Source organism: Dama dama, chromosome 13, assembly GCF_033118175.1.
Source record: "Dama dama isolate Ldn47 chromosome 13, ASM3311817v1, whole genome shotgun sequence".
Taxonomy (NCBI): domain Eukaryota; kingdom Metazoa; phylum Chordata; class Mammalia; order Artiodactyla; family Cervidae; genus Dama; species Dama dama.
This window is the reverse complement of record NC_083693.1, coordinates 73,860,049-73,876,842: the sequence shown is the minus strand read 5'-3', so window position 1 is coordinate 73,876,842 and position 16,794 is coordinate 73,860,049. Positions and strand designations below refer to the sequence as shown.

General features: G+C 43.3%; 1 protein-coding gene across 11 annotated transcripts in view; it reads right to left on the bottom strand.

The window, feature by feature from the left end:
* The window catches only part of TECPR2 (tectonin beta-propeller repeat containing 2), a 100,263-nt gene that overhangs the window by 80,651 nt on the left and 2,818 nt on the right, over window positions 1-16,794 (bottom strand). For all 11 annotated transcript variants that reach the window (XM_061159463.1, XM_061159466.1, XM_061159467.1 and 8 more), the window contains exon 2: window positions 6,133-6,421. In XM_061159463.1, the coding sequence (XP_061015446.1) occupies window positions 6,133-6,351 (219 nt within the window). In that variant the 5' untranslated portion in view covers window positions 6,352-6,421. The remainder of the gene's footprint in view (window positions 1-6,132; window positions 6,422-16,794) is intronic.

Sequence of the window (16,794 nt, the reverse complement as noted above, 5' to 3'; positions counted from 1 at the left end):
ACGCTCAATAAATACTTACTGAATAAATTCACCAGGAGACCAGTATGGAAAAGTTGCAGAAATGAGAACTCTCACAGTTAGGCTTAACATAAAGGCAGTTTTGAAGGCAAATCTATGAAATTTCAACAATGAGCTAGGTGCTAAGGAGAGATCACACATTTAATTTCAAAGCAAAAAACCAGAAACACAGGTCAACTTGTCTTTCTGGTCTCTTATGTATGTCACACCCATATATTTAACAACAGGTTTATAACACTTCTGTACTCATTAGCTCCTCACAGCATCTCCTTCATGCTTTTGCACTTAGCAAGGAAGCATTTCCTGTCTCCATCTGCCCTCTCCCACTAACTTGTGTAAGGAAAAAAGGTTTCTAAAAGCATTATTCTTGAAAACACGTCAGACTTTATCATATAAAAGATCTGCTTTCTTCTTTTGGAAAATAACTTCATTTAAAAACATAATCTTTCACCCATGCATGCCACACATGGATTTATTAGAGGGTAAACTAATTTTTGTCCTTTTATACAGTTATGAGGTTCTCACGACAAGTATACTGGGGTGGTTTGCCATTCCCTCTACCAGTGAGGCAGAAAGAGAAGAGGAACTAAAGAGCCTCTTTTTTTTTTTTTTAAGAGACTCTTGAAGAGGGTGAAGGAGGAGAGTGAACAAGCTGGCTTAAAACTAAGGATTAAAAAACAAAGATTATGGCATCCGGCCCCATTACTTCAAGGCAAATAGAGGGAGAAAAGGTGGAAGTAGTGACAGATTTCCTCTTCTTGGGCTCTAAAAATCACTTCGCATGGTGACTGCAGCCGTGAAATCAGAAGATGTTTGCTTCTTGGCAGGAAAGCGATGACAAACCTAGACAGTGTGCTGGAAAGCAGAGACATTACCCCACTGACAAAGGTCCGTTAACAGTCAAGGCTATGGTCTTCCCAGTGGTCACACACAGTTGTGAGAGCTGGACCGTAAAGAAGGCGGAGTGCCCAAGAATTGATGCCTTTGAACTGCAGTGCTGGAGAAGACTCCTGAGAGTCCCGTGGACCGCAAGGAGATCAAACCAGTCAATCTTAAGGGAAGTCAACCCTGATACTCAATGGAAGGACTGATGCTGAAGTTGAAACTCCAGTAATTTGGTCATCTGATACGATCAGCTGATTCACTGGAAAATTCCCTGATGTTGGGAAAGATTGAGGGCAGAAGGAGAAGAGGGCGTCAGAGGATAAGATGGCTGGATGGCATCATTGATGCAATGGACATTAACTTGGGCAAACTTCTGAAGATGGTGAGGGATACAGAGGTCTGGAGAGCTGCAGTCTATGGGGTCACAAAGAGTCAGACACAACTAGGCAACTGAACGACAACGCAACTAATTTTTATTTACCTTCCCATAAAACCTTAGACATTCCCTAAACTAAACTAGTTGAGGGACCTCCCTCATGCTCCAGTGGAGCTCCCTCATGCTCCACTGCAGGGGGGCATGGGTTTGATCCCTGGTTGGGGAACTAAGATCCCATAAGTCTCAGTGTGGCCAGAATTTTTAAAAATTAAAACAACAACAACAACAAAAAAAAAACCTAGCTGATGCACCTCTCAATTGTCACTATGAAATTCCAAAGAAACTCTTAATTAATCTGTTTCTATTGTCCTCTAAATCCAGACTTTTGTGGAAGCCCTGCCTTCCCACATAGGAAGACAGCAAAATGGTTAGGCAACCAGCTATGTAGCTTGGGGCAGGAATCACTGTTTCTTTTATCTGTAAAACACAGGGATTGTATCAAATGATTCTAAGACTCCCAGCTCTGAAGCCGAAAATTACAGTAACAATGACATAAATATTTAATTCATCCTCAGCTCACACAACTAAAGACTGACAGTCAAAGCTCAAAACAAATCTTTATGTTGTTGTGTTTATACAAGTAACAGATGAATATATATTTATTGTCCAAATTCTAATAAGTCCACAATATTTAAAATAAAAAATAATAAAGTAGAAAAAAAAGATACTTCCCTTCTCTTCCTGCTCCCATTCTCAGTCCCCTCTATCATCATAATGAATAGATCCCTCCAGATCCTTTCCTATGTGTTTTACATACAGACATTTAACTTTGCTTTCAAACCCTAATATTCTAAATCCAAATTCTCTGTTCTCTTCAAAACGAGAAGTTTTATTTTCTACTTCCTTTGTGATTCTCCACAATATGCTTATATTCTATACCCAATGGGTATTCAAAAACCCTTTTGATACTCAGAGTTGCTGAGTGTGGATTTGGGCCCAGTAAAATATGCTCTCGTATGACCCTATGCATGGAACTTCCCAAGGTCCCCTTCTTCCTTCCTAGGTCCAGTCATCTGCACCATATCCCCCCAGTTCTGCTCGTCCCCGCAGAAGCTGTCCTTACACGGCACACCCCTCCAGAGTTCACGGGGCTCATCTAATAAACAGAAAACTAGTTCCAGTAAAATCAGGAAACTGGCATCAGATGCAACTTGTACTTTCACTCTGGGGAGTACTAAACTCTTGCTCCCTTAAGTTTTTTTTTTAGTTTGGAGGCTGAAATTTTAAAAATAGTGCATGCCTCGTTTTATTGTGCTTCACAGATCCAGTGTTATTTTACAAATTGAAGGTCTGTGGTTTTTATGTAAAGTCTGCTCCAATTTAAATTTATTGAGGAGTGTTTTATGACCAGGAATACAGTCTGTCCTGGTGACTGTTCCATGTTCACTTGTAAAGAATGTGCTCTGAGCTGCTGTTGGGTGGAGTGCTCTGTAAACATCACTTAGATCACAAAGCTGGATGGGGCTGCTGAGGTCTGCTACTATTACTGACAGTGGGGTGTTGACATCTCCAACTAGAATTGCAGATTTTTCTACTTCTTCTTTCAGCTATGTCAGTTGTTGCTTCATATGTCGTGCAGCCCTGTTGTTAAGGAACACAATACACATTCAGGACCACTATGCCTTCTCACTGAACTGAGAAGGCATAATGACTTCTGTCACTAAATACTGTCTCTCTGGTTATTTCCTTGCTCAGAGGACTACTCTGATATTAATATAGCCACTCAGCACTCTTTTTCAGCACTTTCATCTACATTTGGCTGTGCTGGGTCTTTGCTGCTGTGCGGGCTTTTCTCCAGTCTCAGCGAGTGGGGCCACTCTGCACTTGTGGGGCAAGGGCTTTTTACCACAGTGGCTCCCTTGCTGCGGAGCAGGGGCCGCAGGGCACGCGGGCTGCGGAGCTGCGCCGGCACCAAGGGCTCTAGGCCCAGGCTCAGGAGCTCTCACACAGGCCTAGCTGCTCTGCGGCCTTCCTGGGCCAGGCATCCAAGCCGTGTCTCCTTCACTGGCAGGCGCACTCTTTACACTGAGCCACCAGGGAAGCCCTCAGCCTTCTTTTGATAAGCATTTACGTAGTATATTTTTTCATCCTTTCACTTTTTATCTATTGACATGTGATTATATTTGAATGAGTTTCTTATAAACAACAAATAGTTGTTTATGAGTTTTTTCTCCATCCCAGTTATTGTTTTTAATTGATGTGCATGGATCATTTTCATTTAACATAATTATTGGCATGTTTTGATTTAAGTCTATGATTTTATTTGTTTTTTGTTTGTTACTCCTGTTTTTCCTTCTTCTGTTTAACCTTTCTTGATTTTCGGAGAACTGTCTCAACATATTTTAACATTCTATTTTGGTATGTCTATAGTAATTTTTTATTATACCATGCTGTACAAGGGTTTTAAGTGGCTGCTCTAAGGATTACCATATCAAATGTGGGAGATATACAAATGCACACACGCACATACATATACACACACAACTTTTCAAAATATATTTAGACTCAGCATTTAACCTCTTCAAGTAGAATGAAGAAACCCTACTACCTTATAGGTCCCTTACTCTCCCCTCTTACATTATAATTTTTTTATATATTACTCCATGTGTATAAACTGAAAACTCGATCAGATAATGATATATTTTTTTCTGTCAAATATATTTAAAAAAAACTCAAGAGGAGGGAAACAGCCTAGGTATTTACTATTATTCTCCCTTCATTACTGGTGTTCCAAGTTTCCTTCTGGTATCAATTATCATTTGTCTAAAGAACTTCCTGAAGCAATTATTTAGAGCCGGGGTGCTGGCAATGAATGCCTTTAGTTTTCCTTCATCCAACAACATTTTTGTTTCACCTTCTTTCCTAATAGATATTTTTGCTGGATAAAAATTCTGAGCTGACAATTCTTTTCTTTCAACACTTTAAACATGCTGTACCAACATCTTCTAGTTTCTGATGAGAGACTTCCCATCATTCAAGTAATTGTCCTCTACAAGTAATGTATCATTTTCTCTGGCTGCTTTTAAGATTTCTCTCTGTCTTGAGTTTTTAGATGTTTGATTAGAATGTATCTGGGCATGAATTTCTTTGCTCTATCCTGTGCAGGGGGCGGTCACTGCTGGAGTCATTAAGTTTTCCTTGTTCAGTGCTAAACTATTTAAGAGATTTCAGATTAATTCATAATTACTGTACAGCAAGGAAATCAAACCAGGCAATCCTAAAGGAAATCAACCCTGAGTATTCATTGGAAGGACTGATGTTGAAGCTGAAGCTCCAGTACTTTGGCCTCCTGATTCGAAGAACTGACTCATTGGAAAAGACCCTGATGGTGGGAAAGACTGAGGGCAGGAGGAGAAGGGGGTGACAGAGGATGAGCTGGTTGGATGGCATCACCGACTCAATGGACATGAGTCTGAGCATGCTCTGGGAGGTGGTGAAGGACAGGGAAGCCTGGCATGCTGCAGTCCATGAGGTCGCAAAGAGTCAGACACAACTGAGCGACTGAACAAAGACAACAATTCACAGCCACAGTTTTAAAAGACTAACTATATAGTGGTCTTAAACGTTTGGGGAACTAGATCAGTCAAACCCATGCCCTATTAATCAAGAAAAGAAAGAGCAATAGTTTTAATTTTCATACAAAAAATACAAACTCCAGATCCAATCTGCCCAAGTTCAGACCATAGTGTCACCACACTTTCTGACTGTCTTGCAAGTCACTCAACCTCTCTGAGCCTCAGTTGTCTCCCTGATAAAACGGAGATGACAAAACAACATAGGGCTGTTTTGTCTATCCTCACAGAATTCTGTGAGGATAAAATGAGTTAATATATGTAGAGGGTTTAGAATAATGCCTGGCACATAGTAAGTACTATATGGATACTAACCATTTGTGTTATTTTAATTGACTACAGAGGCTTAAGAAAAACCAACTTTATAAATTAAACTTTAATAAGTCGATACTGATTAAAGTATAGATATTTGTAAATACTTCTCTTAAATACGAAAGCCTCGGCTTAGCCTGCAAAAGTCCACTAACTGCAGTGTAGAGCCCCATGTGGTTGCCCTTGAGTCTCTCACAAAACCCACGTTCTTATAAATCACAGGTACTAACGAAACAGGTTGAGTACAGTGATGGTCCATCCCCAGCATCTACAACACACACAGGTGCCTGAGGCAGCAACCCAGAACAGAGGTCGGCTAGGACCCCAACGGCAGGGCGCAAGAGCAGAGTCCTCATACGTGTTCCGGCACCTAGCCAACACTGATCCCAATCCATTTTTATTAATAATTGTGCCAGAACACCTAGACTGTTTGAGAGCCAGTCAGTCAAAGTACTCTCAGAAAACACTCTGAGAGACTTCTCTGATGATCCAGTGGTTAAGACTCTGCGCCCCCACTGAAGGGGATCCGAGTCCGATCCCGCGTGCCACATGGTATGGCCAAAAATTTTTTTAAAGAGAAGAAAAAAAAACACTTAGAAAATTTGCCCATTTTCAAAGTGTTCAACACTGTACTGTTCTCTTTTAAAGTAATGCTGGGTGCTTGCTTCGGCAGCACATATACTAAAATTGGAACGATAAAGTAATGCTGGATTTCTGGAGGCAAGAAAAGCAAGTTAAAATATTGCATTTTTAGTTGCGCTCCACCTGAAGGATGGCTGTAAGGTACTCTTTGGGTGGGACACTCAGGCCACGCTTCGGAAGTAGCTCGGAAGCAACCCCCCACCCTGGACTCACGGGCGTGTCACACGCCAGCCAGGGCCCCGGGTCCAGGCACACGAGCGCGCCCACCTCGAAGTTGTACTTCCTCATCTGGCCGTGCTGCCGGCAGTACAGGTAGAGCATGCCGATGCTGCTGCCCACCGCGATGTAGTCGCCGTTGGTGTCGAGGGCCGTGAGGTAGACCACCAGCGAGCGGAACCCCTTCTGGATCCTCGTGGGGATGGCATTCAGCAGATAGTACAGCGGGCAGAACTCTCTGAAGGTGACAGGCTCCGACACAGACGCCATGGCCAAGGTCTCCACCGCTGATCTTCAGGCAGGACGAGGGATCTTAACCGGCATCTGGGGAAACCTGGGGCTGAAGAACAAGGCATTGTAACGCTTTCAATGTCTAGTCATGCAAAGACAAATCAGGTTTCACAGTGGGAATGAGGGACTTTCAGGTGGGTATAAATTATAGTCAGAGCTTAATTCCACAGGGAAGGTAAACCAAGTGTCATTAAGATTAATTCTGAGGACTTCCCTGGGGTTCAGTGGGTGAGAAGCTGCCTGTCAGTGCAGGGGACACGGGTCTGACCCCTCGTTCTGAAGATTCCACACGCCGATGCACCACAGGGCTCAGTCTGCACTTGGGAGCCCTCAAGCTGCAACTCCCGAGCCTGGAGTCCGCGCTCCACAGCAGGGGAACTTCTGTGACGAGAGGCCCGGGCACCACAACCAGAGGAGTCACTGCTCACTGCAAGCAGAGGAAGCCCGCACAAAGGAACGAAGACCCGGCACAGTCATAAATAAATGAACAAAATTGTAAATCAAAACTCACTTCAATATTTTCTGCCCCCTGTAATTTATATCATGATAAGTGGTGGGGAAGGGGTGGGAAGAATATTAAATATAGCTCTGAATCTCAAGCAGCTTATGATCTAGTCAGGGAGGCAAAAGAAACTGAAAAGACACAAAACCAGATATGACTGGTGCTAACCTGTGAGTCTCAATGAGAAGAAGGAGAGAGCAAGCGTGGACCAGAGAGTGGAGAAAGCTTCTCTGAAAACACTGGAAACTCTGAAGCCCACCAGGAAGCAGAGAACATTGAAAAGAGGAATTCCCTGGCAGCCCAGTGGTTAGGACTCTGTGCTTCCCCTGCAGGGGGCATGGGTTCGATCCCTGGTTGGAAAAATAAGATCCCACATGCCATGCGGCCAAAAAGATAATAATAATAATAATAATGTGTAAAAGAAACAGTAAAGACACTGCACTAGGAGAGCAGTGGGCCAGTCCAGATGGAGGAATACCATGTGGAGGTGGTGGAGAAACGCCCACAGCCTCCTCAGCCACACAGCTCCTCCCCTGTGTCACCCTGACACCCACACCTCTCAGAAATGTGGATTCAAAGCTTCCCTTGGACTTCTCCAGGGGTTCAGTGGTAAGAAATCTGCCTGTCAATGCAGGAGACACAGGTTCAATCCCTGATCCAGGAAGATGCCACAGAGCAACTAAGCCCCATCGCCACTACTGAGCCTGTGCTCTCAAGCCCGGGATCCGCCATTGCTGAGCCCACACGCCCAAGAGTCAGTGCTCTGGCAGCAACAGAAGCCACGGCGGTGAGAAGCCTGCACACCACAGCAAGAGCGCTGCCCCTGCTTGCTGCAACTAGAGAAAAGCCCATCCAGCAGCAAGACCCAGCACAGCCATAAATAGATAACTTAAAGAAAAAAAAAAAGCTTCCCTCAATAAAGATGCTCAGTCATCACATAGTGTTATAATTTATGAAGCACTCACTCATACAAACTTTTACATGAGCTACTGAGGGCCAGAGGACCACAGGACTTGTCCAAGGCCCATGGACAAGACCTGAATCTATGCCTTTTTGCCCTTCAAGTCCTGCAAGTGAAAGTTTCTCAGTCATGTCTGACTCTTTGCGACCCCATGGACTATACAGTCCATGGAATTCTTCAGGCCAGAACACTGGAGTGGGTAGTCTTTCCCTTCTCCAGGGGATCTTCCTGCCCCAGGAATCGAACTGGGATCTTCTGCACCGCAGGGAGGTTCTTTACCAACTGAGCAGTCCTGAGCCCTTTCCACAGGACTCTCCATCACACCCCCACCCCTGCTGCACTTTCTCCACACACTCTCTTTCTCTCCTGTTGATGGCCTTCTCTTTCTGACCCCCCACTGGTGTAAGCCACCCCAAAAGCAGAGCCCACACATCCACCTCACTCACCCTTCTAGCCCCTGGCACCCAGAAAAGGTTCAGGTACATCAGAGGCACCAGGTACCTATTGAATAAATGAATGAGTTATGAAAAGGGAAAATTTTTAAGGGAGGAATGAGTGCAAGAATGGAAAAGAAGCAAAATCTCATTTTTTCTCCAGTATGGCCCTAGTTCAACGCTGGAATAAAAATCCTCTAGATTGTAAGGCGTTTTCAAATCCCTATTTCATCTGACAGTCAAAACAGACCAGACGGACAGTGAAGCAGGCAGGGTAACTTACAAGCACGGTTCCTGCAAGTGAATAACAACGTCCGTCTGTGCTGATGAAGGGCTTCCCTGGTAGCGCAGCTGGTTAAGAATCTGCCGACAATGCAGGAGGCCCTGGTTTGATTCCTGGGTCGGGAAGTTAACCTGGAGAAGGGATAGGCTACCCATTCCAGTATTCTTCAGCTTCCCTGGTGGCTCAGACGGTTAAGAATCCACCTGCAATGCAGGAGACCTGGGTTCGATCCCTGGGTTGGCAAGATCCCCTGGAGGAGGGCAAGGCAACCCACTCCAGTATCCCTGCCTCGAGAATGCCATGGACGGAGGAGCCTGGCGGGCTACAGTCCACGGGGTCGCAGAGAGTCGGACGCGACTGAGGACTAAGCACAAGCACAAGTGACGGTTAAGAACACGAATGAGCCCTCTTTCAGCAGGAGCTGAAGCACTCGGGGAGGTTCAGAAATGTGCCTAGGGTCACACGGATTCAACAGCTTTGCTGTTGTTCAGGCCAGAGGCTACTACAACGGAAACTTCGACAGTGAATGTCGATCCTGGCCATGCAGCAACGTAGTTCATAAACTGACAACTCTAAGGGCAAAGCTGTCTTAGCTAAGCAATGCACATGCTCCCCAGTCCTCGATTTGTCTAAGTACTCCAGAGAGGTGGGCAAGACCCACATGACCCCAAAATCAAGTGAAAATGAAGTGGTTATCAGGCAAACTCTAGAGAGAACAGCCACAGTCAGTCACCTCGGGAAAGCACACAGACTACTATAAGGACGTGGGACATGAAAGCCAAAATAACAGTGCAAATAGCAATAATGGTAACAGCAAACATAATTACTTAATGGAAACTATTTCAGCACAGGAACTCATTAAATCCTCACAAAAACCTTCAGGAGGTAGGCATCACTGACCACTGTTACTTCCACTTCACTGGCGAGAAATGTGGGTCTCACTTCCACAGTCTCCTCTCCGTCTCCACGGGAAAGGCAGCAGAGGAGCAGGAAACGCTATGCTTCCTTCACGCGTGTGCGCTCAGACGCGCCCCAGTTTACACGGAGCTTTTAAAATTAAACTTTATTTTTTACAAGTTACAAGTGTTCTCTATCGGGACTTCTCTGGTGGTCGGGTTGAGAACCCGCCGTGCAATGCAGAGGACGTGGGTTTGTTCCCACAGGCCACAGGACAACGAAGCCCGCGCCACAATCAGAGAAGCCCCCGCGCTGCAATGAAGACCCAGCACAAAAAAAAAAAGACCCAGCACAGCCCCATACAAGAAATAAGTAAAAAATAAACGTTCACTCTCAAAAAATGTGGAAATATAGGAAAGTGCAAAGAATGAAATAAACACCACTCATAATCCCATCAGAGAGATGCTACGTTATAAATGTGTATAGACAAACATAGACTTTTATTTAATAAATCATGAGCATTTGCCACGTCATTAAATATTCCCTTAGAATAAGATTTTTAATTTTAATGACTATACTTAAAAAAACTACAGAGAACACAGTAGACTCAAAAACCGAAATTTTCCCAGTGTTTTCATTTCTGCTCTAGCTGATGAGGTCTCCGAGGAAGCAGGCAGGTGGGCCAAGCACTTCACAAAAGTCAGTGAATGTTATTTCCTCTTTTAAAGCCTTTTCCCTCAAAGTAGCTCTGTCAAATTATGACATTTAGGTTTCAAAAACCCATTCACTTGAATTGACACCATTCGCTGAGAGCTCCACAATCTCCACACGGGAGCTTGGAAACTGCAGTCTGGTTAGAAGGGGGCAAAGGATTCGCCTCAAAGCTGCACCTGCAGGGCAGGCACACTATTCTAACGTACACGACATGTTTGGTGGAGGCGGCTTAGGAGATGTTAGAGGATAATACAGAAGGTCAGGGTCCCTGGGCCATCTCCTTGGCACAGTCAGTGATCACACAACCAAAGGCCACTTCAAGTGTCTGAGAAGGGACTACAGGACTCACCTGCCAAGCACCATTAAGAACGGCGGTAATTCTACAGCAGGCGACAGGCAGCTGATTGAAATTATCTAATCTGAAATCCAGCATCCATCTGATCTCCCTCCCTCCCTCCCTCCCACCACAGCAATCCCTCACCATGTTCCACCAGCTCTGTCTCCCAGCTGCCTCCCGCTGGCCCCTTCTCACCAGCCCTGTGGCCATGCCCGAGCTGAAGCCAGCACCCCTCTCACCTGGACCACCCTGTGGTCCTTGGAACAACTGCTCTCCTGCTTCCATACCTGCCCCCGGAGTCGAGGCTCACACAGAGCAGGCAAAGCGAGCTCTCCGGCTTCATCAAAATTAAAAACTTTTGTGCTCCAAAGGCATCATCCAAAAAAAAAAGGGACAAGATGGACTTCCCTGGTGGTACAATGGAGAAGAATCTACCTACCAAAGCAGGGGACATGAATTCCGTCCCTGGTCTAGAAGATTCCACAAGCCAACTACTGAGCCTGCATGCCACAACTGCTGAAGCTCATGCGCCGAGAGCCCACGCGCCGCAACAGGGGAAGCCACGGCAGTGAGAAGCCCTGCAACGAAGGGCAGCCCCCGCTCACCACAGCTGCAGGGAGCCCGCGCGCAGCAGCGAAGGCCCAGCACAGCCAAACAGAAAGAAAGGAAACGAGAAGGGGGCCTCCCTGGTGGCCCAGTGGTTGAGACTCTGCACTCCCAACACAGGGGCACAGGTTTCATCCCTGGTCGGAGAACGAAGACCCTCTATGCTGCAAAGCGCAGCCAAAAAAAAGAGAGAAAAGACAACCAACACACTGGGAAAAAATCATTTATCTGACAAAGGACTTACATCCACAATACATGAAAAATTCTTAAAACTCAATAATTAAAAGATAATTTTCAAGTGAGCAACTGAATAGTGGGATCTGAATAGACATTTATCCACAGAAGACATACAAATGGCCAATAAGCACAAGAAAAGATGCTCAACAACATTGATCATCAGGGAAAATGCAAAACAAAACCACAATGACGTTATCACTTCACATTCACTAGGATGGCTATAATCAAGAGACAGATAAGTGTTAACAAAGGTGTGGAGAACTGGAACCCTCATACATTGCTGTTTAGACGCTTAGTCGTGTCCGACTCTGTGGCCCCACAGATTGTAGCCTGCCAAATTCCTCTGTCTGTGGGATTTTCCAGGCAAGAATACTGGAGCAGGTTATCACTTCCTACTTCAGGGGACCCTCCTGACCCAGGGATCACACCCACATCTCTTGCGTCTCCTGCATTGGCAGGCGGGTTCTTGACCACTAGCACTACCCGGGAAGCTCCATGCATGGCTGGGAGAGAATAAATTAAGGAGGCAGTCACCGTGGGAAAGTCTGGCAGTTCCTCAAAAGGTTAAACACAGAATTACATACAACCCAGCAATTCTACTCCTAATTATATACCCAAGAGAAATGAAAACATATGTCTACACAAAAAATTAAATGATTTCAAAATATTACCATTCATAAAACCAAAGTAAAACAACCCAATTGTCCGTCAATTGATGAATGGATAAACAAAACATGGTATATCCATACAACAATATATTACTCAGCAATAAAAAGGAATGAAGTACTGATATACACTATAATATGATAAGCCTTGAAAACATTATGCCTAGTGAAAGAAGCCAGACATGGAAGATCATACATTGGAATGATTCCACCAACATGAAATACGCAAATGGTGACAGTAAGCCAGTTTACAGACAGAAAGTAGATCAGTGACTGCCTAGAGGTGGGAGGAGAAAAGGGTGAGGGTGGGGATGGTTGCTAAAGGGTATGGAGTTTCTTTTTAGGGTGGTAAAATGTCTTAAAATTGATTGTAGTGGTGGCTGCATAACTCTATGAATATCCTAAAAAACACTGAATTGGACATTTTAAATGGGTAATATACATGATGTGTGAATTCTCAATGAAGCTTTTACCAAAACAACAAGAAAGTATCAGCTCTCCAACACTCACTCAAGACAAAAAGCTTCAGTAAACCAGAAATAGAGGGAAACTTCCTCAACCTGATAAGGAATATCTACCAAAAAAATCCAACAACTAACATCATACTTAATGGTGAGAAACTCAAAGTTTCCCCAACTAAGACCAGGTACAAAGCAAGGATGTCCCCCTCTCACCACTCCTTTTCCATATCATACTGGAAGTTCTAACTAATACAATAAGACAAGAAAATGTAAGACTGAAAAAGAAGAAATAAAATTATCTCTGCAGATGACATGTTCATCTGTGTAGAAAATCCAAAATAATAAAACTCCTGAAACTAACAGCCAATTATAGCAAGGTTGCAGAATACAAGAGTAATACACAAAAGTCGATCACTTTTCTATATAGGAGCTATGAACAAGTGGAATTTTAAATTAAAAACACAGTTATCATTGACATTTGCATCCCCCCAAATAAAATAAATTGAACAAAATATGTAAAGAGCTATACAAGGAAAACTACAAAAGTCACAGGAATGAAATCAAAAGAACTAAATAAATGGAGAAGTACCCCATGTTCATAGTTAAGAAAATTCAATATTATCAAGATGTCAGTTCTTCCCAACTTGATTTAGATTCAGTGTAATCCCAGTAAGTTATTTTGTGGATATCAACAAAATAATTCTGAAGTTTTATAGAGAGTCAGAAGACCCAGAACAGCCAACACAATACTGAAGGGAAAAAAAAAAAAGTTGGAAGACTGATATAATCTGACTGCAAAACTTACTATAAAGCACCAATTATCAAGATAGTGTGGCACTGGAGAAAGAACAAATGAATCTACAGAAGAGAAAGTGCAGATATAGACCAAATAAACATAGCCAACTGATCTCTGACAAAGAAGCAAAGGCAATACAATGGAGTAAAGATAGCTTTTTCAACAAATGGTGCTGGAACAACAGGACATCCATGGGGAGAAAGGTGAATCTAGACACAGAATTTACACTCTTCACAAAAATTAACTCAAAATGGATCACAGACCCAAATGTAAAACACAAAAACTATAAAACTTCCAGAAGGCAATATAGGAGAAAACCTAGATGACTTTGGGTATGGTGACGACATTTTAGATACCACCACCAAAGGCAGGATCCATCAAAGAAGTAACTAATAAGCTAGATTTCATTAAAATTAAAAACTTCTGCTCTACAAAAGACTATGCAAATGAAGGAGAAGGCAAGTCACAGATTGGGAGAAACATTTGCAAAATACCTACCTGATTAAGGGCTGCTATTCAAAATATACAAAGAACTTTTAAAACTCAAGAACCCAATTAAAATATGGGCAAAAGATCTTAATAAAACATTTTACCAAACAAGATATACAGTTGTCAAATAAGTCTATGAAAAGATGCTCCACATCATATGTCATCAGTAGAATGCAAATTAAAACAAGATACCACTATAAACCTAGTAGAATGGCCAAAATCCGTAATACTGACAACACCAAATACTGGTGAGAATGTGGGGCAACAGGAACTCTCATTCATTGCTGGTGAGGATGCAAGATGGTACAGCCACTTAGGAAGACAATATGAAGCGTTCTTATAAAGCTAAACATAATCTTATTATATGATCCAGCAATGCAGCCCTTGGTACTTATCTAAAGGAGTTCAAAACTTACATCCACACAAAACCTTCACCAGGATATTTATAGCACCTTCAATCATAATTGTAAAAATTTGGATGCAATAAGGATGTCCTTTAGTAAGTGAATGAATAAGCAAACTTTGGTACATCCAGACACTGGAATATTATTCAGCACTAAAAATAAATGGGTTATTAAATCATGAAAAGACATGGAGAACTTGAAGTGCACATTACTAAATGAAAGAAGGCAATCTAGGTTGGGAAGATCCCCTGGAGGCTACCCACTCCAGTATTCTGGACTATACAGTCCATGGGATCGCAAAGAGTCGGACACAACTGAGCAACTTTCACTTTCACTTTGAGGGAGTATAAGGAAACATCTGCAGCTTCCCCTCAGTTTTACTGTAAACCTAAAACAGCCCCGAAAAAGGGTGTTTTTTTTTTTAAAGTTCTTTGAAAGACATGGGTGGCTCTCATATCACTCACCCTATTCAAAATTTTTCAGTGGGGCTTCCCAGTGCTTTGAGAGTTAGCCAAATACCTTTCTGTGCCCGACAAGGCTCTGTGTGGTCTGACCCCTTCCCGGCTCCCCCATCACACGCCCACCTCTCCCCACTCATCCTCTAAGCTCTGTCTCTACCACCCACTCACTCCCTCCTCTAGCTTCAGAACTGACTATCCTCCCTGCTCCCCACCACCATTCATCTCACTCCACACATCTGGCTTCAGAAAGACATCCCCTGACCAGACCACTGACAGTGTCCATCAGTCCCCACATCCCTCAACTTTTCATCTTGTCTTTCATAATTCTCATCACACTTTTAATTACTTTATTTGATAAACAGTTTAATGATCATCTCACTCATGACACTGTAAGCAACACAAATTCTCTCCTGTTTACCAGTGAAAAGCCTAGTACCTAACAACACCTTACCAATCTGCTGAATGAAAAAATTTAAGAAGTTAACTTCAGGTCTTACTGCAAAAGAATATTCTCAATCCAATCTTTAAAATCAATAATGCTTCCCTAGTCATGGATAACTCCATTAAATACATAAAAATCACAACATTCTTCCTCAAGACAGGATAACTCCCTCCCCCATTATAACCACAATCCACACATCTAGAAGGTGGCAGCTGACTTCACACGGACTGATAGCACCCAAATACCTGATTGGCAGTTTTTAAAAATCATCCACCTGGTACAATGGTCTAAATTATCCACTTAATACAATGGTTATAAGTTACCAAAGCACCCTGACAACTCTAATGGTTTAAGGATTCTCTCCAAAATCTCTAGGAAGTGATAGTCTCCCTGTTGTACAGTCTATTTTTAAAGTCTGGCTACAACATCCACGATTCTTTTAAGTGTTAAAATCTTATCAGTTCAGTTCAGTAGCTCAGTCATGTCACTCTCTGTGACCCGGAGGACTACAGCATGCCAGGCTTCCCTGTCCATCACCAACTCCCAGAGCTTGCTCAAACTTAGGTCCATTGAGTCGGTGATGCCATCCCACCATCTCATTCTCTGTTGTCCCCTTCTCCTCCCGCCTTCCAATTTTTCTCACCATCAGGGTCTTTTCCAATGAGTCAGTTCTTGGCATCAGGTGGCCAAAGTGTTGGGAGTTTCAGCTTCAGCATCAGTCCTTCCAATGAATATTCAGGACTGATTTCCTTTAGGATGGACTGGCTGGATCTCCTTGCAGTCCAAGGGACTCTCAAGTGTCTTCTCCAATACCACAGTTCAAAAGCATCAATTCTTTGGTGCTCAGCTTTCTTTATAGTCCAATTCTCACATCCACACATGACTACTGGAAAAACCATAGCTTTGACTAGATAGACCTTTGTTGGCAAAGTAATGTCTCTGCTTTTTAATATGCTGTCCAGGTTGGTCATAGTTTTTCTTCCAAGGAGCAAGCATCTTTTAATTTCATGGCTGCAGTCAGCATCTGCAGTGATTTTGGAGCCCCAAAAAATAAAGACTGTCAATTGTTTTCATTTTTTCCCCATCTATTTGCCATGAAGTGATGGGACCAGATGCCATTCTCTTAGTCTTCTGAGTGTTGAGTTTTAAGCCAGCTTTTCCACTCTCTTCTTTCACTTTCATCAGGAGGCTCTTTAGTCCTTCTTCGCTTTCTGCCATTAGGGTGGTGTCATTTGCATATCTGATGTTATTGATATTTCTCCCGGCAATCTTGATTCCAGCTTGTGCTTCATCCAGCCCAGCATTTCTCACGATGTACTCTGCATAGAAGTTAAATCAGCAGGGTGACAATATACAGCCTTGATGTCCTTCTTTCGCAATTTGGAACCTGTCTGTTGTTCCATGCCCTGTTCTAACTGCTGCTTCTTGACCTGCATAAAGATTTCTCAGGAGGCAGATAAGGTGGTCTGGTATTCCCATCTCTTGAAGAATTTTCCACAGTTTGTTATGATTCACACAAAGGCTTTGGCGTAGTCAATAAAACAGAAGTAGACGTTTTTCTGGATCTCTCCTGTTTTTTCGATGATCCAACGGATGTTGATAATTTGATCTCCAGATCCTCTGCCTTTTCTAAATCCAGCTTGAACATCTGAAGTTCATGGTTCACGTACTATTGAAGCCTGGCTTGGAGAATTTTGAGCATTACTTTGCTAGCATGTGAGATGAGTGCAATT